The sequence below is a fragment of the Notolabrus celidotus genome, chromosome 18, assembly GCF_009762535.1.
Source record: "Notolabrus celidotus isolate fNotCel1 chromosome 18, fNotCel1.pri, whole genome shotgun sequence".
NCBI lineage: Eukaryota > Metazoa > Chordata > Actinopteri > Labriformes > Labridae > Notolabrus > Notolabrus celidotus.
Genome location: NC_048289.1, coordinates 8,111,693 through 8,135,727, shown reverse-complemented (window position 1 = coordinate 8,135,727; position 24,035 = coordinate 8,111,693). Strand labels below are relative to the sequence as shown.

At 41.3% G+C, this 24,035-nt stretch overlaps 1 protein-coding gene across 1 annotated transcript in view; it reads left to right on the top strand.

The window, feature by feature from the left end:
- dnah9 (dynein, axonemal, heavy chain 9) overlaps positions 1–24,035 on the top strand; it is a 229,109-nt gene that overhangs the window by 119,141 nt on the left and 85,933 nt on the right. The window contains exons 48-53 of the mRNA XM_034707459.1: positions 7,272–7,433; positions 11,096–11,292; positions 14,740–14,902; positions 16,861–16,984; positions 19,900–20,042; positions 23,663–23,824. Of these exons, the coding sequence (XP_034563350.1) occupies positions 7,272–7,433; positions 11,096–11,292; positions 14,740–14,902; positions 16,861–16,984; positions 19,900–20,042; positions 23,663–23,824 (951 nt within the window). The remainder of the gene's footprint in view (positions 1–7,271; positions 7,434–11,095; positions 11,293–14,739; positions 14,903–16,860; positions 16,985–19,899; positions 20,043–23,662; positions 23,825–24,035) is intronic.

Below are 24,035 nucleotides of genomic sequence, written 5' to 3'. Positions count from 1 at the left end.
CAGCAGGTAATAGATAGAGAGCGATAGGAGATAGTCTACTGTTTTGTGGTCGTGTCTATATTTGAGAAATGTGCAGCAGGAATTATGTTAACGATGCTCAACATGTTAGTTCAGTGTGTTAAAATGCTAAATATGCTAATTAGCACAAGAATTGAGACCCCTACACTTTGACTTTAAGCAGAATCTCCATCAAATATCTTAAGCACTTATGGCCCCGAGAGTTACCTTCCAGACTCCTGACCACACACCTCACCGCCCTGAAACTGTAAGAGGTTCAGCCGCACATTAACACTTCAAATCCAGCTTTTAAAGAGTCCACTCCCCCGGTTTCATCCAAGTCTTTGTTTCTAAAAAGGGTCTGCACAGCTTGACTGGATGTCCAATAACCACAGAGAGCAAACAATGTCAGGCCTTTCTCTCAGCTCCTCTCTCACCTTGTACAGAGAACAGAGAGACAGGCAGAGAGGGACTCGGAGCTCGTTTGAAGTTTGTCTGCCTAACTTTATTTAGCTCCTGGCTCTAACACGTTAGGACAGCTGGGAGGAGGTGAGCAGCTCTCCACTCTGTAATTCCCCCACCGTACCTCTGTGCTGCTGCACCTTCAGACGGGGGGAAGTATTTGGTGAGGCAGTACAAACGCTTCCTTTAATTTCCAGCATGAGGCCTAAGTGGTTGTCACTCTGTGTTTTCTCACTTGACGTTTCAGATGTTTGCGCCGGCTGAAATAATTGGGGATCTTTCTGTGATTCACTTTGTTTTTTAAAACTTTGAAACTTGGAAATGTAGCCAAAGGCAAACATCTCATTTTGATCAACTCTAATGAGCCGGAGAGGCGGCTTTGAGAGTCTGTGAGCTCACAGTGTTCTTTGGAAAAAGTGTTTTTAAATGTGACGAAAGAGGCAGGTCCAGACAACAAGCGGGCTGCTTTTGTACCTGTTTTATTGACGTCAAAACTTTCACAGGAGGGTTTTTATAAGCTGAGTTTGTGTTTCCATCGCAGCAACATCTTAAAAATGTTAAAAGGAAAAGAGTTTCCTCTGACCATTTGAAGATGTTGATTGAAAATGTACATTCAGACTGCTGCTGATTGAGGCTTCATTCTCCAGATCATGAAAATGTGTCTTTTTTTAGCATAACCCTGAAACAAATCTGTATTCTTAGCAGAAAGAAGCCCTAAAGATCCTGATGAGATACAATGTAAATGTGAATGTTAAGTGATCTGAAGAAATTGTATCTATAGTCTAGTTTTGAGCTTCTTTTCATTGGTTAAGAGAGATGTTTTCAGTTTATATCAGTTTAAAGGACAAATAAATACAAAAAAAGTCTGTAGTTAATATGTTTTCATTAAGTAATATGTATAACAAAAACAACAGACTGTGGTTGTCTCTCTTTAGGAACATTTTTGATACACACCTGCACATAACAGGTATAAAAAAATGAAAACATTATCATCATCAGTAAAAATAGGTTAAAATCCATTCAAAGTTCCACCTGCTTTTTATCTTAAAACATATGAGGACTTTTGGTCCATGTCATGGCAGGTTGCACTCCAGAGGTGTTCTCAGACTTAGTTTTGTCTTGGTTTCCCCAGCTGGAGCAAATATGCGCGCACACATAGGAGTGAATGCAAGCGGCAACCATGAGAATTGAAGCCAATGCGGAAGTGTTAAAAACTGCAGTTCCTTGAGTGTCCTCTTGAGGCTGGCTGGAAGTACCAGAAACCACATAGACACAAACTTAAAAAAGATGATCTTTACAGCAGAAATAAACATGTTTACAGCCTGGTACAAAAACAAGTGTAGTCTGGATAGCTCATTTCTCTAATGGCACTCACTGTACAGGGGGTGAATTTTTCATAACACAGCAATATCGAAGATATAAAAATTACGAGTTTTCCATTATGAGAGGCACAGCTGACTTGACTGACAGGCAGGAACACTGTAGCTGTTAGGTTGACTTCAGTGAATCTAATATGGTTTTGTACCATGATTGGCTTCAAAACAGCGCATCAGAAACAGATGGGTGACGTCACAGATACTACGTCCATTATTTATACAGTCTATGTGTGAATGTCATTTATTTACCTTCACTAATCATATCTATATGATTGTGCATTATTGTTTAACTATAGAAAGTAACACAACATAAATCTTCGAAGATTCATTCTTTAAGGACCCAAAAAATAAGTTGTTAGTCCAAAGTCAGGATGTAAAGTACCGAGAGAAAAAAAATCACATTTCTGAGTAGAGCACAACATGTTGTCTTTTTGTGACCCAAATGTGAACGACAGATGAAAGAAAGTCGGTTTGGATGACAAAGTTTTATATCCCAGTTTGAAGAAATTGAGGCTGAAACTGTAGTTAGTGCTCACCGGGATAAGTAACCTGTAAAAAAGCAAGCTAATATCCTCCTCTTTCCTTCACACTTCTTCTGCAACTTTCTCCCTCACCACTTACTTTCTTACAGTATTCCTTTCGTTCTTCTTCATGCACTCTGACTCCACAAATCTCTGTCTCCCAGCATCGGGGCAATCATTAAGCCCAGTGGATGTTAAATTGGACGTACAATAAGTGAGGTCCAGTGGCCAAATTCCACTCACAGGGTTAGACAAACAGTTTGGCATCCGACTGGGAGCGGTGTCAAAGAGCTCTGTTTGCCAGCGTTCGTTCTCTGCCATGACCAACGGGCATATCCGAGCGCTGTCTTCCCCACGTCAGACTAAATGAGCTCCACGAAGCACACAAGGCAAAGAGAGAAAGAGATGGACAAAGAGAAAGATGAGGACAAAGACGGGGGTAAGACAGAGAAGGGAAGAGAAAGCGAGAACATGAGTGTTATGGTGCAGAGAGCCGAACTGTACTGACTGTAGGATGTGTCTGTATGATGTTCTGAGGATAGTCAGCTGGGTGCGTTTGTTAGCAGGGGTTTGAAGCGCTGTTTAGGGCTCAGAGCAGCTGTCAGGGTACGAGTTTGCCCGCTACAGACAGACAGACAGACAGTAAGACTAACAGACAGACAGACAGGCCGTCAGATACATTCCTCCGTAATCCCTCCTCTGTGCTGAACAAAGCAATGAGAGGTTGGGGACAGACAGGATGAGGGAAAACAAAGTTCTCTCTCTCCTTTAGTTTGCTAACACTTTGTTGTTTTTGATTGGTGTGATGGAGAGCAAAGCCTGAGAGTGTGAGAATAATAAAGAGTTACCATATGGTGTTTTGTTTTGCTCAGGCACACTCTTTCACAATAAATGCACAGTGCCATGATTGACACCATTAAGCACTGAAATGGAGTGAGTAAATAAGTAAAGCTTTGCTTGCGTAGCAGGTTTTATAAACACACATTTACAACGTCCAACAAGGCCCAAATACTTCTCCAGTGAATGTTTATTTTTCAGACTTTTTTTTATTTCTCCCCCTTCATTTTAAACAAAATATACCTCCATCAGCTATAACATTTTGATCATCTGTAGGGATAAGAATTGATTAAATTTTATTGAAACCAATGCCTTTATCGATTCTGCTTATTGACTCTAAGTTTTTATCGATTCCCTGATCCATTCCTGTGCATCTTCTGCGTGGGAAAAAGTAGGTCTATACCGGCCTTCTGTGTCAATGAGAAAGCTCTCATTGACCAGTGTTATGGTTTAAAGAGTAACCGTGTTAAGTGCCCACTTTCAGCCCAAATGTGTCAGTGGCTGTTAAGCTTACAACAGCTGTTAAAACACAGAAAGAGTCCCCCCAAATGCATCCTAGTTTAGTGTCTTGTGTGAAAATATACTCATCATCATTTGCGAGATATATTCGACTGAGAAGTCCCAGTTAACAGCGGCATAGAGCATCAAACACAGCACTTCTGATATTAAATGCCGACAGATGTTTCAGCACTTAGCTGGTTTTTCCACCCTTGCTTTAAATCACACAGCCAAAGACACTGCAAGTTGTGCGGACCACTTCTGTCTTTTCTGCCCGCGACCCCCAAAATATAGATGCCAAAGACTCACGACCCCCACTGTCCCTAATAATAATTAACAGTACACAAAGGAAGATAAACATAAGAAAACAAGGTAAATAAACAAAAATAAATAATAATAATAACAATAATAATAATAATAATAATAATAATAATAATAATAATAATAATAATAGTAATAATAAAAACATTCTGGAAGACATCTCACGACCCCCCAGGGGGTCCTGACCCACACGTTGGGAACCCCTGGCTTAAAGTAGTTTGAACTGGTTCTTATCTTTAATTCGTTCTTGATTCTTGTCCCTCATCACCTATCTAGCATGTGTAGGCCCCCCTCTCATCCACTCACGCCAAAACAGTCCTAACCTGAAGAGACTCTGTCTTCACTCGGCCACTGAAGGTGTGCTGTGGAATCTTGTATCTAGATGTTTTGCCTGAGGTCAAGTAGTACAAACTTGGTGGCAATTAGCCAATAATGAAGGGAGGACTGTTGATGACCCAGTTAATTAGGTTTTACAGGGGAATAAATTGGTGTTTCATCCGCATACAGTGATATGATACGCTTTGAAAGCAACTCAACAAATGACCCAGAGGAACGTGTACAGTGAGAAAAGGATTGGTACAAGTCTGGATCCTTGGGGGACACAGCAAAGGAGCCACTGGGGACCCATGATCATTGATGACAGACTTTGAAATATCTCTCATCCTAATAAGTTGAACCAGTTTAAAGCTGCAGCAGGAATGCGAGCACAGTTGTGTCCTATCCAGTACAAAATAAAATAGATAAATATCTATTAAAAGTCAAAGGATTAGGTCATTCGCACTTACTCAAAATAATCAGTGTTTGTAGAATGAGAGTAGTGGTGATCATTCTGGCTCAGTTTAAATCTTCTGCACACACATCCACACAGATACCCCCACACAGGCACACCTCCCATCTGCACCATTACACAGAGGATTTAGCAGCCAATTGTCACATTCAGAAGTCTCGGATATGAAAGCAGATCAGATTCAGCTGGCTTTATCCCCAGAGATGATTCTGTTGATTGGAATAAGTTCTGAGGCTGGAAACACTCAGCATCTGTTTGCCTCTGCTTTGCCTCCTGGGTGACAGTGCGCGGAGGGGAACAAACAGTGCCCAGACGCCTCTTCGTCCCCATCCTCATCCTCTACAGCACCTGTTTGCGAGGCACTGAGATTGAGACGAGTACTGCCTGACTGCTTCCTGAATGGCCCTCTGGGAAAGCCAACACGTCACACAGGCATCCTGCAGAGATACATTCATCATCAATCATCCACAAAACACTTGTCTGCTCATTGTTATTGTTGTCTTGTCGGGGTTGCTGTTGCTAAGCAGCAGAGTCGTCATCTTTCAGTCAGAAGACTGGGGGTTCAATCCCAGGTCTGCATGCCAAAGTGTCCTTGAGCACATTATCCCCAAAACTGCTCTCGGTGGCTGTGCCATCAGTGTGTGAATGTGATTATTTAATACTGATTGGAACTTAAAATAGCAGCCTCTGCCATCAGTAAATGTCTGTGGTGTGAATGTGACATGTAATGTAAAGGCCCTTTGAGGTATGGTACTTTTGTAGTCTGAGTAGTATTGACCAATCAGGTGTTAGCCAGGGGACATCTGGTGACATCTCAGAGCCCATTGTTGGATGATTTACATCTCTCTACAAACAGATATCTGCATGAAGAGCAGCTAACAATCTTTTCTAGATCAAACATTTACACTGAGACAAAAATCTGCTTGATGTCGTGACACTAAAGACAATCAGCGTATGGATTACCTGACTGCCTGGAATGCATCAGAAATGCTGGATCCCATCCGTAGACTGTATAATGAATGGCAAAGTATCTTTGACGTAACCTATCTGTTTCTGAAAGCCCTGTTTTGAAACCTATCGTCTGTGGGTGCCATATTTAAATGCTGAACTCAACCTAACCTCTGTCGAGCTAGTGTGTGACGGAAAAAAACGTGAGTTTAGCCTTTTCGCTAACAGCTATAGGGGGCCCGCCTGTAAATCAAGTCAGCCATGTCCTTATTTAGGCAAAACTCGTAAGTTTGATATCTTCAAAAATAATGAGTTATAAAATAATTCACCCTCTGTACAGTGTGTGCCGAGAGATTAATTAGCTATTCAGACCTAAACCGTTTTTTTGAACCAGGCTGTAAACATGTTTATTTCTGCTTTAAATATTGTGTTTTTTTAATGGCTGTGTATTTGGTTTCTGGTGTTTCTGCAGACAGCCTCAAGCAAATGCTTTATGAACTTCAGTGTTTAACACTTCAGCATATGATTTATTTCCTAATACCGGAGGTTGCCACTTGATCCGTCCTCCATTCAACAAACATTTGAACAGTTCTTTTCTTCCTAAGGACAGAACTGACAAAGCTTGACTTTGACTTTTGTCTAATCTGTATCATGATGGTGTTATTTCAGCAAACTAAAGACCTGTTAATTACAAGAAAATCACAAGGACATCTTTTTATTTTAGGTTCATATACCACTGAAGTATGCCAGGGTGAAGCCTCTGTGGAACTTACTATTTACAGTGAAACTGAGACTCACGATGAACAGATGAATTTGTGCTTCTCTGGGGATGTAAAGAACAAAGAAATGACTGTTTATTTTGCAGACATATCTGTAAGGATACATTTCCTCTAACTTTTGATCCGAACACCACACGGCTGTGAACAATACAAAAGGAAGTGCTGGCTAGAAGTTGTCTATTGCTAGCTGCTTGCCACACGAGAAGCCAGTGGGTGACGTCAGTGAGACCATGTCCATGTTTTAAAAGTGAATGAAACACCCTCTGTCTTTCTGTAGGGGAGACTGGTGGATGGAAAATGTGCTTTGGCTGGTTTGTGGTGACACAAGCTCTTGCCAGGTACAATCAAACTCAAAATTTGGACAATACAGTAAACTGCAGACAGTAAAAATAATGCACATTAAAGTAAAGGAGCTCTGTGCCTAGTTTTAGTCCTTTTTCAGTTTCAGAAAGCATTACAGTCACATACAGACTCATTCCCTCATTCTTCATAATTCCTCCCTCCAACACCCGCCCACAGAAGTTATCTCCCCATGCAGCAGCACTTCTGAGACAGTAAGATGAAAGAAAAGTGCTGCCATTATTTCTGAGTTTCTGTGACACACCTACTAGCAGCTTGCCCACTCAATATCCATTGATTTAGCCGCAGAAGCTGTGCTGTACCTCCCCGCTTGTTGTGCTATGAATGGGCCAAATCAGCCTGTGGAGCAGTTCTAAGCCTCCCTCTCTCCTCTCTCTCTGCCCAGGGCGTTCTCTTCTGTACCGGTGAGTGTCTCAAAGCCCCTCCGGACCTGCTGAAAATCTACCTGCACGAGTCCAGCCGGGTCTACAGAGACAAGCTGGTGGAGGAGCAGGACTTCCAGGTCTTTGATAAGCTGCAGGCGGACACAGTGAAAAAGTTCTACGAGGTGAGAGTTTTACAAAGTTCAATGGAGGAAGACAGGAGGAGGAGGGGGAAATCATTAGGCTGCCTGCTCTGTGTCTGGACCTGGACATCAGCAGCCAACACAGCGAGGAGAAAAGGGGATGCTGGGGGAGCGGGAGAGGGCGGAGGGCCTGGGGAGGGCTGGAGAGAATATTAATCAGTGTGGTATGTGGGGTCTGGCTGTCAGGGTCTGCCCTGTCAGCCCGGCAAATTGGAAAACATTTTAATGGTTTTCTGTCCACTGCTCCCCTCAGTACCCTCTCCGGCTCTATCGCATGCACACTAGTCATGGCACAATGAAGAACCTGACAAGTATATATGTACACACACCCACATAGAGAAGAGGAGAAGGAGAATACAACTCCAGAATATGTGTTTTATTTAGAATGATCACATTCTGTAAACTGAGGAGGATTTGCCCCTGTGCCACACAGCAATATGCAGCATGTTTTCTACTATTTTTACATGCAAACAAGGAAGTCTTTAGAGGCTGCTGCATTGTAAGGAAGTGATACTATGACAATGAGGACTGCAGCAGAACATAATAAAGATGGAAATTTAAGAGAAAAAATCTCATTCATCGCACCTTCTGCAGCTGTTTGCCTGTGGAAGTTTGCAGAAAACAAACATCCCTCCGAGACACAGAGTGAGATATTCGCAGCCCAAACGTTGTCAGAGTGAAAATGAACTAGGTCACCCTCTGCACAGCTGTGATTCTCAGTTGTGTCCCTGTCCACACTGTTTAAGCATAACACTAATGTTATGCTGACAGGGGAAGTGTGTGCCGCAGTATTTTTACCACTGCAACATGTGTTTGTGCGCCACAGCCTGGGAGAAATGGACTCTTTGTTTAGAGATTTAAAGGGAATAACTTTCAAAGAACACATTTCCTTCCTTTTTCTTCCTTGGATTTCCCCTGGGATGATCACACCTTTATTTCATCTGATTTATTTTCTTTTCTTTTTTTTGTTGCTTTTTATCAGGAACCAAATAAATTGGTCTCAACAGTTTTTAGACATGTTTTTCCCGACAACAAAAATATGATGGCTAAACACAACTTTAATTCTTCATAATATGAAATTACACGTGGCCTCAAACCAAAGAAAAAAAGACTGAAAATCACCTCAGCTCTGATAAAACACCCAATACAATTATTGCCACAGAACAAATTGATAAATAAGCCCAACTTAATCCCCATGTGTTATTAGTTTCTTTTAATTATTCCCCAAATACCAGAACTCTTTTTTTGTTAGCACTAGAATCACACATTTTGAATTTGGAGCTATAGTAAAAAAAACAAACACATTTGCCAGTTCTGCACTGATTTAACTGAGCAAATGTACTCAGCGCCAGGTGGCTTACTTACTCAGTGTGCTGCAGACAGTACTGAGAGTCGGACTGATTTATCTGCACACCAACATCATAAGGATATGATGGATATATACCTGCCAAAGGTTTATCACTTTGGTAGATCATTTATCATTTATCATTTTTGCTACTTTGATTTTATTTTTTATTCTTTTAAGGAACATGTGATGCAGTAAACAATGCTTGTGGTGCTCTAGAAGTTTGTCCAGCAGAGGGAGCTCTGACTCCGTAGTTTTCTTAGCACTGTCTGCAACACAGCAGATCATAGATGATAGATAGATAGAACAAGACGAAGGACAAAAGGAAGAATGAAAACAGGATGGAAATAAACAACGTCTGATGTGTTCAGCTTCAAAGTGTAAGCGTAATGTAAGTAAAATTATAGGTGATAACATTATGCAGTCACATGTACTAGCACTAGTTAACTGAATATGCTAACATATATTTTCAATTCTTGAACAAATAGCAGCTAACGTAGCCATATATTGACCCAAATACAAGGCCGTATTTTTTTCTTTAAATACATACAAAGAAAGTGGGATTGTCTCATCATCCGTGTCTTGACTTTCGAATGCCAATATGCTTGCACAACAGTCGATGATGATTATTATGTTAAGGGCTACCCGAGCAGAGGTATGAACTAAAATTATATACACCCCTAACATGACCAGTGAAACATAAGACAACAGAAAGAGGAAGGGACTGGTTCTCATTCGAGGGAGTAGACTGGGTCAGCTCACCTGCACGCTGGTCTCCAGGAGTAGACTGGACAGCGTGGCGGTGAGTGGCGACCCCAAAGCTTCTTCTGTGAGTTCAAGTTTTCTTTTTGTTTGGTTGGGTTAAGTTTTACAAGCTGTTCTGGTTCTCCAAAGTCCGTGGGGTCTTTCTGGGGTTGAGTCTTTCGTGGTTGTGTCTGTCAGCGTCCTCATCACATCCCAGCTGAGGCTGATCACATCAATCACGTGATGTCACTTAAAGTTGACCAAGCACCTTTTTTGGGCGCACCTCAGGAAAAGGGTGCATTCAGACAAACCAGCGAGACAACTGAACCCAATCCCCTCTTCCCACATGAGAACCAGTGAAAGTAAACAAAAAAGGAAAAGAAGAGGAGGCTTAAGGTACCCATTACTCCTAACACTCACGTGTAAAGCAAGTGTGCCCCTCATGGCTGAGGCTAGCAGTCACTCACAACCACATCACCAGGGGGATGAAAGTTGGAGAGACACAGTGATTGTCAGGAACAAAGAGACTCTAAAGGCTGATTTATACTTATGCGTTGAATCAACGGCAAACCCTACGCCGGGAGTCCACGTAGCTCCCGTACCTACGCTGAGGCGTACGCACGAAGCTGACGTGCACCTCCTCCAAAATGTAACTCCCCGTAGAGCCGACGCGGACCGCAAGCTCTGTGATTGGTCCGCTCGGCGGCTGGGATCCCAGACATCGGCCGCACATCGGCCATGTATTTCATCTCCTCCTCTCTATTCTTCATGTAATCATGTCTGTATGATAAACAGCAACATGTATCAGCTGTAGAGTAACATAACACGCTCTGAATTGCTGTGGTAAAGTAAACAGAGATCGTAGCGGGGCCGGAAGCAGGCGACCGACTATCAGAGAGACCACACTGCCCTCAAGCGGTGCGCGACACGGACACACCGACGCACAAGTATGTGGTGCTCATGTCCGCGTCAGCCCCTGCTGCGTAGGGGAGACGCTGAGGTATAAATCAGCCTTAAAGTAGGCAGTTATTCAACAACTGAGGTGGGGTTATGAACATCTTACATCGGGTCAATACGACTGTATAAAAAAAAGGAAAGCATCTCAGCTCAGCAGACACTGGTTCACACTAAACTTCATTGAGGATGTGAAATAAGAATAAATATTCTTTGATAGAATTATTTAAAGAAAGCAGCCTCTGAGTATCTTTGTAGAGTCATATTGGTGCTAATTCTGTTTACACATAAACTCACTTTATTGGCTGCCATGATGGTATTTAGGGAAAGCTTCCTCTCTCAAATATTTGTTTTATAATCCATATCAGCGTGGGTCTTATTGAAATCTATGAAAGGGAAGCACCCTCTGCAAAACAAACTATACCAAAGCAGCATTTCTTAATCACCCTAAGCATTGCCTGCTGAGTTTTGTTCTCTGAAACAGTTTTCATGATAACACTTTAAAGAAACGTACAAATATATCTGTATCAGTTCCATATTCACCAACAATGTCGGTGAATGGAAATACCTGTGAGGCTTTAATTTGTGCTTCCTTCCTGAGGACATGGAGGAGACTCTGGAGCAGAGCAGGGAGATGAACCTGTACTGCCACTTTGCCCGCGGGATGGGGGAGGCCCAGTACATGCCTGCAGAATCCTGGAGCAGCCTGAATAAAACCCTGCTGGAGGTTCTGGACAGCTACAATGAAATGAACGCCACGCTAAACCTGGTGCTGTTTGAGGACGCCATGGCTCACATGTGAGTTTTACACGCCTGGGGAGAGAGTGAGGGAGAGGTTTTTAAAGAAATTAGTGTTTGTCAGTTTCTTTATTGGCTGTCAGGGAAATCAGCTGGCTTCTCAGGTACTTCAGGATTTAATCTCTCAGACTGCCAGAAAGCAGAGAGACACATCTGTAAGACACGTAATTAATAGAGGAGGATAAATTGTGGAAAAAGGTAAGACCTGCGTCAGGCTGAAAATATACCAACTTTTAACCCCTATCATCTACTTTATTTGGTTTTTTTTCTGCGCCCTTAAAGTGTGAAAGATATCCTTTGTGCACATTGAAGTCATGATGTCTTATGCATCAGCTTTACTTAACAACATAAAGGCTGCTGTGTTTGTGCTCAGCTTAGCCTCAGTCAGAACTGTTTGTCTGCAGAGCTTGAGTTTGTGTTTTGAGGTGAAAAACGCATCAATGAGCCTCGACACTTCACCGGCTGACATGCTCCTCGCTTATCATGAACACGAGCACTGTAGTTTATTTTTAGTCAACCCCTCATGCATCATCCTGCAGCTGTAGTTCACCAGATGTGGATTCATTCAAAGCAGTCTTAAACAAATGTTCTCCTTCCTCCTGTTTGAGTAATGTCTGCTGAAATATACAGAGCACAGCCATCTGAGGAAACGACTGAGCCTCTTGAAAAATAAGAACAAATATGGTGGACCTTTTTAAGACATTTTTCTGTGATGACATTGTTGGCTTAGCTTTTTTCAACTGGCATTTGTTGGAACTGTTCTATATCTGTTTCTTTATCAAGCAACAGTAATTTGGAAACAAGAAAAGTCCTGCAGTGTGCAGAAATATGTGCCTGCTGTCTTATCTTTCCAAAGATAAAACCCAAGTTCAGTAGATAATATTCAGTTGTTTTCTGTTCTGCGAGTCATCTAATGAAAACCACCGTCCTCTTGTTTTAAAAGGTCAGTCCTTGTTTTCATTATGAGCTTAGTGTTTTCTGAAATGTTTGCACAGAGCTGATTCATCTCTCAGGCAGACACAGCAGAACTTTGGTTTCAGTCTCTTAATTTGTAACATGACTAAAAAATATTACGATCCTCTGCAAAGAATGTAAGTGATTTCACTTGATCAGTTACATTGTAGTGTTGGTTGATTTTGACCGTTGACTGTACATAAAGATGGACTCCCTACCTTCCTCCTGTTGTTCAGCAGTGATGCTAAAATAAGATCCTGCCCTTTCTTCTAACCAAACCCACATTGACCTTGTTGCTAAAGCGTTGTTGCTCCCTCAGGTGGGTCCAGTCCACAGTGAACAGATTCTTGTGTGGGTTTGAAGCAGACACTCACATTTCGTGAAGTTCAAAGACTCTTGTGCTAGCGTTCCTCCTCTACTCTGATAATCTGGTACACACAGCGCTGCAGGAGCCTCATTGGTCAACAGAGCTGTCAATCATGGAGTCACATCCGACATAAATCAACATGATAAGAGCTAACTATACTGACAGATAACATGATTGAGAAACATTTATTTGACCTGTATTTTCATTTTCTAGTATGACCCATGTTCCATCTGTTAACATGGAGGATGCAGAGTTTAAAACCATACTACAGCTATGGATTTGCATAGTATTGACTTAATAATTTCACCTCGTTACCCTCACCAGTCCTGTCTAAACTGAAGCATAGCAGGGGCTGTAGCTCTGGTTATTGTCTACCACAATAATGCTATAATACTCTACTACCTGGATGTAAACAAGCACAGATGACAGATGTCATCTCATAGTGCGTCGTGGTTCGTTAGTATGTTGATCCAGTAAACAGAGATAAAGTTGTATGTAGGCTGTGTCTGGTTAAACTGACATATATCAACTGAACCGGAGCGATAAGTAACCAGCACAGACATGTGGACGTTAACCTGCAAGGAGGACTGAAGGCTGGTGGTGCTAGCTCTGCTAACTGTTGCTACACTGTAAATGAATATGACATTGTTTACCTGCGGACTCTGTGATCCTGTGTCTTTTTTTTTTTTTAAGTTATATTTTGGGGCTTTTAGGCCTTTATTTGACAGGACAGCTGAAGAGTGACAGGAAATGTGGGGAGTAGAGAGTGGGGAAGACATGCAGGAAATGGTGCGAAGAGGACTGTAGCCTCTGTATATGGGGCACTTAGACCGCTAGGCCACCAGCGCCCCTGCCATCCTGAGCAAAATAAATAAATCTTTGTTTTATCACCTTCAGACTATTTAGCTTGAATTTCTAAAACTGTTTAAACAAGGCATCAGAACATCTCGAGCTGCAGGCAGTCAGTTAAGAGGTTTCCAAATGTTTTGGCTTTACTTTTGGGGAACTATCATACCATCAACCTTTTTTAAAGTTATATATTTTTTGGCTTTTACATCTTTATGTAGAGAGGCTAGGACAGTGGACAGAGCAGGAAACCAGGAAAGATAGTGAAGGAATGACATATAAGGCACGCAGGCTGGAATTGAACCCAGGCCGCCCACTTTATGGGAGTGCAACTTAACCACTATGCTAAACATGAGCTTGCCGTCCATCTTTTTGATACAGTTTATGAAGTGGAATCATAAGGCGGAGCTGAAGTGTTTGCTGAAGGTGTATGGAATCTGTTGAAGTGTACATTCTGACAGCAAGTGAAGTTTTAATTTCAGCGTTGAATGAGGTCGAATTATAAACGATAAAAGTTGAACTGCTTTCCACTCTTATTCTAGAAGTTTAATTTGACTGTCAGCTGAAATGTGAAAGTATGTTCAGACTTTAAGGGAGTCTATCTTTCTTCTACTTTGGAGTTATTACACACACACAAGCAGTGAATCTATTTTAGCATCATCCAATTCAAATAGATGAATATAAAACCAAAACAGCTGGAGCATAACTTAGATAACCTTTTGGTTGTATAGAATTCAGGGATATGGAAGATACTCAGAGAAAAAACTGCACAATAAGCAAAATGAGATGTACTGTATTCTCTGTGAAAACACCTCTACACTCTGCTCTGAAAGGTTGACATGCCTTCTGCAGTGTGAGGAAATATTTTGTGTTCCTGCATTTAGCGTTTAGAAAATGCTCTGTGCAGTCATTTAGCAACACTTGAGAGCAAACATGTCAGGGTTAATATCTATCCTTTTGTCAGTTGTTATGGTTCATTAGCTTAAATCACCGTTATCTGTCTGTTTGTGCAGATTTAATGGTACAAAGCTTTTTAGAATACTTCAGGAAATGACAGCACAATGAGCTAAAATAGCAGTGTGGGCACTGTCAGAGCCGTCAGGGTTAACACAGTTTGTGCTGAATGAAACAGCAGAAAAGAGGAGAGACAGAAATTACCTGTGTGTTTGTCTCATGAGTCATAGATTGTCTTTCCTCCCCCCTGCCTTTTTATCTCACCCTTCCTCTGATTCCTCCCTCACACCTCTCCCTCCCCTGGATGTCTGCACCTCCACATGTAGCTGCCGTATTAACAGAATCCTGGAGTCTCCGCGGGGAAACGCGCTGCTGGTCGGAGTGGGCGGCAGTGGCAAGCAGAGTTTGACCCGGCTGGCTGCCTTCATCTCCAATCTGGAGGTTTTCCAGATCACCTTGAGAAAAGGCTACAGCATCGCCGACCTGAAGGTTTGAGCTGAATTACACAGCAGAAAAACATCCATCTGAACAATACAGTGTGTCTCATATTAAGAGTTTACATGTATTACAGCTTTATGAGGTATAATACCAGAGACAGGTGAGTAATGGACATAACAACAGTGATGATCCACTGGTTTATTGACTGTGTAAATGGAGTTTGGGGTTAGGCTTATGGCAGTTTGTTCCTGGAGACAGAGGTGACCATGTTTAGATGAGAGGGTGGAGCCGGAGAGGAGTGAGAGGTTTGCAAATGTTAAACTTTTATTTGCTGTTAAATAGCTTTATTTCCACTGTATGACCATGACTATTTGTTTAATTATTATGAAAGAAGCTACAGTTTGTGAAATGTAGTGGAGTAGCCATTTGGTAAGCGTAATCTCTGGTAAAAGTGCTTTGACTGAATGAACACCAAGTAGCTTAAAATAACTGCAGTCTTTTGTCTCGACTGTACGCCGTGATCCCTCAGGGGACCAGCAAATATCAATCCTGAATCCCAATCTCTGGCCAAAATATAAAACATGTATTGCAGCAACTGAACAAGCTAACAGGCTACTTTAAATGAGCACAGTTTGCCTGCTTCTTGTTAAAAAAAATATCAATACAATAAGAGTAGAGATTAACTCAGTGGAAAGTCTTGGGTCCACATTTGTTGAACTTTTTTGTGCCATAAACCGCAAAGACAGACGGGTTCATTCATCCAATTTCAATGTTTTTTTTTAATGAAAAATCAATTAAGATACAGCAAGAGTCTAAACTTCGTGACTGACTCAGCTAGGTTGATGTCGTAGACATTATACCAAATGAATGTAGTTACGGTGACGTCTCGGGCCCTGACTAACTTCCTAATTTAGAAATAAAGAAAAAGGTGGAGTATAGGCGGGCCTTAAGCCTTCTGACAAAGAGATACAACACGCTCTCCATTGTCTTGATGACAAAAAAATAATGAATAAGCTGATCAGAAAGGCTGGTTCTGTAATTGGGATTACCCCCGACTCTCTTGAGGTTCCCTTGGAGAAGAGAACAAGGACTAAATTAAAAACTGTTCTGATCTTTGAAGGCAATCCTCTGCACAATGTCTTTAATGGACTGAGAAGCTCCTTCAGTGAGCGACTGGTGATGCCTCAGTGCTCCACAGAACGCCTTAGAAGGTCCTTTGTTCCTGCAGCAGTCAGATTTTTTAATGAACACTTGTAGCCATGGGTCTGACCATAGCTCTTAATTAGGCCTCAAATGGTGACTGTCTTATTTATTTATCTGTCGTGTTTTGTGACCGTATTGTTCTTATTGTTTGTTGATTCTGTGAACAGACCCTTGTGGCACATTAGTTTCCCTCACAGGGGATTAAAGTTCTCTAATCTAATCTAATCTATTCTAATATAATCTAATCTAAACACCAATACAGATACTGATTTTAGAGAAAGCACTCTGCAGACAGTGCTGAGGGGGTTGTAAAGTAACTAATCAGAGCCCCCTCTTCTGGACAAACTAATGTATGCAACCACTATTAAATTATTTCTAAAAGACCTCAAGCCGAAAACATTTACACAAAATATTTGTAGAGCTATAGAAAGCAAAACATTGTATTGATATATGTTCATGTCTGCTGTAAAGTTGGGCTCCACGGGGACTGACTCACTTTTGGAATCAGCCTCAAGTTGACACAAGAGGAACTGCAGTTTTTGTACTCACACATTGGCTTCATTTTTCAATAGCTGAGGTTGTTGTTTGTTGAGGTTTACAGCAACATTTAGATAAAGCACCCACAGAATGAAAACACTGCAGACAGTGTCCTCACATAATTCAGGTCTCAGGATTTTTTCACTGCAGTGTAACAAATTTGCAGCCCTCTCTCTCTCTCTCTCTCTCTCTCTCTCTCTCTCTCTCTCTCTCTCTCTCTCTCTCTCTCTCTCTCTCTCTCTCTCTCTCTCTCTCTTCCTGTCACCCAGACTGACCTGGCATCCCTCTACATCAAAGCTGGCCTGAAGAATATTGGCACAGTGTTCCTGATGACTGACGCCCAAGTGGCAGACGAGAAGTTCCTCGTTCTGGTCAACGATCTGCTGGCATCGGGTAACAGCAGGCGTCACTAATTACTGCGTGTCATGTTTGTGCAAGAGAGAGAGGAACGCTTTTGCTTTGCCACGGCAACAAATCACTGTGCTGCCACTTCTGCTGCTTCACTCATCGACTACAACAAGCAATAACAAGCAAGACTGAGATTCACATTGAGAATCATTCTCCACATCTATAGACCACAGGATGAATGATCTGTAACATGGATATAAGATTAAGATTAGAGACATAATCTGCTGTGCCACAGATTGTTGTTATTTCACTCAGTCAAAAATATAATTTCCTTAATCAGCATATATCTTTGATCATTATTTAAAACAAAATTAAAGGGTAATTCTGTTATTTGCCCTCTTAAATATATTAAGGTCCTGAATAATGAATGAACAGAAACAGTTTTGGTATTGCTCCAGTAGATTGGACTTTTATTTCAAGATATGTCCACTGAAAGTTCTTGTCTTTGTCACTGACTCACTCAGATTGTAGAAAGGAGACAGACCTTTTTGTGAAAGAGGAAGATGATTTTTTCAAACAGAAACAGACGTCATATTTCTATCTTCAAAGCCACCAGAGTCCCCTGACTTAAAAAGTAATTTTAGCTTTCAGAGCACAGAAGTTGCTGTCACACTCTGTCCTCCATTGACTGACTTTCCATTTACAACTTAACAATATCTGTGCAAGGTAAAATAACACAAATAAAACTAAAGGATTAGTAAAGGAGTAGAAAAGAAACTCCTCAAACTGATATGGTTTGGAACGAGCTGAGGTAAAGTCACATGTGCAGTGTTTTTTAAGCAGTTAAGAAAGTGTGTCTGCATTGAAGAGTGCAAATATTATATTTAAATAATATAATATAATATAATATTTAAAGCAGCCTTTGTAATGTGACGCATACTTGGTGCACTTGGGTTTTAAAACTTCATTCAATCTTAAAAAGGAGGCATTAAGTCAGGTTAGGCTAAGTTACCGCAGGTCAGGTTTAACTAGACGTGGAAACATTACCTTCATTTCCTTAAAGGGTAATTCTGATCATTTTAATTCTTACATCTTTGCAATTTTGACCAATCTTTGTAACATTTCTGCAGATCTAAACTCTCCCACATCTTCTGAATTTCTTGCACAGGCGTTAGCTTGCATGGCATTTTGATACATAAACTGACTGCCAGTGAAGTTGGAAGAAAAGCACCATGCTCAGCAAATCTGTGTAATGAAAAAAAAAAAAGTTTTGAATTGCAACTTTTGAAAAAAGGAACTGTCTCAATGCACAAACAAACTCCTCGAATTAAGCAATATAGCAGCAACTCCTGTTTTCTGTGAGGTAAAACTCCTGTTTGTCAGTGTAGTCTGGTGTGTGTGCTGAGAGTGATGTAACAGCTGTTTTTAACAGTTTAAAAAAATCATCTGTCTCTTTAACAAAAAGCTGTATCTCTGTAAGGATGCTTTCTGTAATGTTGTCAGACAGTTAGAATAACAACCTGAGCCTTTCAGGGACAAAAACAAGAATGTTTGGTGAACACACTTTGATATAACACATTTAACCAAGCCATCATTGCTCGATACTAGCTGCAAGCTGATGAAACATACTGGATTTTATACCTGGGGTCATTTGGACTCCAGGTCCAGGTTTTTCAGAAGGTTCAGATTGGATCAGAGAGATCGTTTGGAAATCCTCTCTTTTTTTAACCAGGATCAGGTAATGCTAATTTTACTCATGTGCTGTCTTTTCTAAGAATAACTTGAGTGGACTTTTAAACAGGACAAAATCCAGATTACCAAAGCTCTTAATGGGAATTTGAAGTATGCACTTTGTCCACAGGGGCGCCAAAATCCACACAAACTGAAGGATCCTGATTCCTGATCTCTGATTCAAATAATATATTTAACTCATTTGATATTGAAGCTAATATGCGGAAAAATCCCTTTATAAAATTCCCTCTAATGTCTTCCTTATCTACTGTGTCACTGTAGCAATTGATGAGCAAAATATATTAAAATCCTGTTCTTAGGTATAAACTTCACCATAAACATGTATTTTCTTCAAAAATTATAAAAGAGTCTCACATTTAGTTCCTGTTTCCCAGCCTGAATCCAGTCCCTGCTGGGACCAGGATAATCCAGATATTTTGGATTAAAGTTCTCCCAATCAAAAGTTTTCAGCAACACAAACCTTTATCCAGACAAAAACAAAACTGCATTACTTGATCTTATCTGATTTATTGCTCCTTTATAATTTTTTGACATGTTTAATAATTTCATCCCGACTGATATGTTTGATCTGATCAGAAAACTTTGACACAACTGGACCTGGGTTTTATAAAAAAACATCTTGATTCACCCTTAACTTGATGTTCATAACGACAATCAAAGAAATGAACTAATATTCTTGCAAGTCAGATTACAACCCATGACATCTCTCTTCTTAATAAGGTCAACGATCTTTTGAAAGGTTAGTTTAATTAGTATTTCAAAGCAACAAAGTTCTTGAACTGAGCAGAACAAGGGGCTGATGTGGAGGACAGGGGTCACTGTATTTCCCCTCTGGTGGAGCAGCAGGTCAGGAATTAAGCAACTCGATGAAATAAAAGTTTGAATTAAAAGCACTTAGGCACATATATCTGAACTTCCACCAGGCTGCTTTTTCAATATCGACGTACATATTTTCTGCTCATCTGTGCAGCTGTAAGTTAAGCAGATGCCTGCATTAGCATAAGCCCTCAGCATGAACTCCTGCTGCCTCAACCTCTATTAACACACCTACATCTGATATAAGCGCCTCAGTGTCAGGTACGATCCTGTCGAGTTAAGAGGCTTCTTGAGAGTTCTTTTGCACAAGTTGAGCTAACAGGAAACTTGGCTTCTTCCTGCAGCGGTGCTACTCTTATTGATGCTGATGTGTGTGATTCCTTTGATTCCAGGAGAGATCCCTGACCTTTTCCCAGACGACGAAGTGGAGAGCATCATCGGCAGCTTGAGGCCGGAGGTCCGAGGCTCGGGACTGATGGACACAAGGGAGAACTGCTGGAAGTTCTTTATCGACCGGGTCCGCAGGCAGCTCAAGGTGAAAAAGACAGAAGAGACAAAGAGATGTTTGATCTTCTTTTGTATTTCACTCCTCATCATACTGAATAAGATGATCTCAGTGTGCCTCGTTCTATAAAGTTCCTTAGAAAAGTCTAAGTCAGATTCACGAACATTGGCCTGATTCACCAACTTTCCTTAGAAAGAAATTTCCTCTTAAAAAACACGTTTCAAGAAGATTCACCAAAGTGTTCTCTTCTGGGATTTGTTCCTCGGTAAAAACAAATCTACACACACTCATGAGTATGCTCACACACATGTGAGTGTTGATAGAACAGTTCCAAATTATTTGTTATCATGCATTTGTTAATCTCCATCCTGTATATTGTTAAATAACAGAAGCACAGGATTGAAATATAGCCAACTTTTTTTAACTCTAAAGTGTTTTGTCTAGACTGCAGAAGTCATCCTGTAAAGTTGGCACTTAGGTAACTATTACTTGATATATAAACACAGAACACTTGTTCACTGTAATAAGAACTGACCTTCACACACAGGTATTTAACTGACAAATCTATCCCGAGGTCCTTCGTCTAACAGCAGCATGGAGATGCCGTCAGTCGAACCGTAGTGATTACATACATACTATGCTTACATAGTGATACCATAAATATTCAAGAGGTGATGTGGTTGAAGCCGAGACGCTTAACACAAACAGTGTTCTGCTGCTGCAATAACAGTTTCAACCAATACAACATAAGCTGTGTGACTGAAATGGCTTTAAGGGAGACATTTCTTAAGATTGGTTGTTGAATGAGGCTCAGTGACTCTCTTTAGGAGACAAACTCAGTACTAATGTTTCTCAAAGAACTGCATCAGTATTTCATCTCCACCTCTCTTAACAAATCAAAGGCATGCAGCTTCACACTCTCATTTACCAGTCCAGAATAATAAAAAAAAACTCATAGTTGGATAAACATCTGGCTTTATGATGAAGCCTTTCCCCAGACAATTTTCTTTCCTGACATTTTCAGATGAACTTCAATGCTTTCGGAGGCGGCGGACGTTGTTATAAATCACAGACGTGAGCAGAAAAGCCAGCGTTTAGCTGCAGATTATTTCACCAACGTGTAACCGCTTTGTTTCCCCTGGGGAGAGAGGGAATCCAGGGGGCTGCTTATCCAGTCATTATTACAGTGTGCACCACCACCCACATCCTCCACCCCCTCCTCTCGCTTCCCGCTCCAGCCTCCCCGGGCTGGAGAGTGAATAGATGGGATGGCAGTCCCACAGGCACACGCCTGCATAGAGTGGATTTCAAACTATTTGGCTCTCAGTCTAACACATTGTCTGTCTGGATGGAAAGAGGAAGCGCTCTCCCAAAAATGTTGAATATCTGACTCTGAATGTTTGCATGGAAATGTCTCTGTGTTAAACTCTGCATAGAGAGCGCCTGTTTGAATACTGAGCCAAGAATTTAAATCATTATTATGAGACCTTTTTATGAGGCAGAATTTGATTACAAACACTACTTGGAATATAATACAACTGAATAGATGTTTGTTTCCATTAGCACAGGTGCAGGACATAGAATGTGTGTTTATTGCTCCTAGAGTTGGCTTTAGAAAAAAAGAGAAGTCACATAGTTAACTACTGCAAAGGAACTTCATAACATACTGCAAAAGAAGTAAAGATAATAGCTACATACAAATATTTTTTTGCAAAAGTGTGATGTCTTTACAGATTCTACCTAAAACTGCATTTACTCTAGATCAAACATTTACAGAGACACAAATCTGCTTAAGGCTGAGTCACTAAAGACAATCAGCGTTTAGATTTCCTGACTTCCTGGAATGCATCAGAAATGATGGATCTCACCTCAATTCAACAAATAAACATTTGAAAAGTAGTTTTCTTCTCCTCTAGAGGACAGACCTGGCAAAGCTTGACTTTTGTCTTTGTCTAATCTGCATCATGCTGTTGTTTCAGTAAACTTAAGACCCATTAGTTACAAGGAAATCACAAGAAGATTAGTTTCTTTTTCAGGTCATACCGCTGAAGTAAGCCAGAGTGAAGCCTCTGTGGAACTTACTGTTTCCTGTGAAACTGAGACTCAGCACAGACAGATCAATGGGCACTACTGATTGCAGTTGTGGTGGTCAAACAATATGCCATTAATCTGCTGCTTGTAGCTTTACATCAGATCTATGATGAGATGTGATGAAGTCATGACTTTATATTGAGTTGTTAAACACACAGCAGTCAGTGTCCACTATTCTCTGTTTACCTCCTCTTGGATGGCTGAGCTGTCTTCATCTTCTTCTTTGTCTCAAATAAGTTCAATGAGAGACTCTGGGTAGTTTCTATCCGTCATTGCCCCAGCTGACCGTAGAATGCTGTCATTGACCAATCAGAATCGAGAGTTTACATCCATTTTATTTTTTTTTAAAGTTGTGTTTTTGGGCTTCTTTTTGCCTTTATTTGATAGTACAGATGAAGAGAGACAGGAAACGTGGGGAGTAGAAAGTGGGGGAAGACCTGCAAGAAATGGTCGCGGCTGGGAATCGAACCGGCGACCCCTGCGCTGAGGACTGTCGCCTCTGTATGTGGGGCGCTTAGACCGCTAGGCCACCAACGCCCCTAACACATCCATTTTAAGGATGAAATTAATGTTCTGCTGTATCCTTCTGGTGCTCAAAACAAATAAATGCATTGGCTCTGTGTGTTTGATGCAAATTTCACAGTGACTGTGAAAAATGTCTGCAGATTAGTCGTCCTGCAGAGTGGATCATGATCAGAAGTGTTTGTGGGTGTTTCTCCTGTGTGTTTGTTTCTTCAGTCTGATGTTACTGAGCATCTGGCTGAGCTCCTCAACGAGCCAGCTGTTAGTCTGCGACGAGGAGAATCAGTCTGACGTAGCCCTCAGCTCCACACACTCTTTAATTCACACGCCTGCTCGAGGCTTTATTTGCTTAATGATGGAGCTGCAAATAATTAATTCTCAGTTTTCTTTCCCCCTCTTGACCCTGAAGGAGAGTTAATCAGTGCTGGAGTTTCCTCCCTTTCTCACTTCATTCTGCCTGTGACTTCCAGTGAGGAAGAAAATAACACTGATTTCACAGCTGTATCAGACATCACAATAAATTTCTTCTGACCCAATCTCAGAACCCATCCACTATCGGTATATACGTACCTCTGGAAATGAAGGCCAACTTTGCGGTATATCTGGTGTAGCCAGAGGTTAGTACTAAACAAATTCCAGCCAAGACTTCCTTTTCCATTTGCTGATCTGTTTACTGTCCAATCAGCAACTTGAGGTGAATTGAGGTGGGATCCATCATTTCTGATGCATTCCAGGAAGTCAGGAAATATAAATGCTGATTATCTTTTGTGACTCGTCATTTTGGAGATTTGTGTCTCAGTTTAAATGTTTTATCTAGAACAGATTGTTAGCTGCTCTTCATGCAGATATCTGTTTATAGAGGGAAATAAATAGTCTTCAGATTACCAACAATGGGAGCCAGGATGTCATTACCCTTGATTGCGCTCCTCCTGTGTTTGCTCTCCACACAGACTTATTTTTCTGCAGACACCAAAGCCTGCTGCTATGTGATTGGTTAAAACCACTCAGACTACTAACAGAAACTGTGTGTGTTGCAGGTGGCTCTGTGTTTCTCTCCGGTGGGGAGTAAACTGAGGGTTCGCAGCAGAAAGTTCCCTGCAGTGGTGAACTGCACGGCGATCGACTGGTTCCACGAGTGGCCGCAGGAGGCACTGGAGTCCGTCAGCTTCAGGTTCCTGCAGGAGGTGGACAATATTGAAGTAAGAATGGCTCATACTTTAATATTATACACACAGGGATGAAACCACCCACAGAAATGATGTTCACACTCTGAAAATATAATTTAAAATGTCAGGCACCGTGACACAACCAGTATGATATTAATTCCAAGAGCAAACCGTAGGCCATGAGAGTTAACTCAGAGTGTGAGCTTCAGGAAATATTCCTCTGCTGCAAAATCTGCACCGTCAT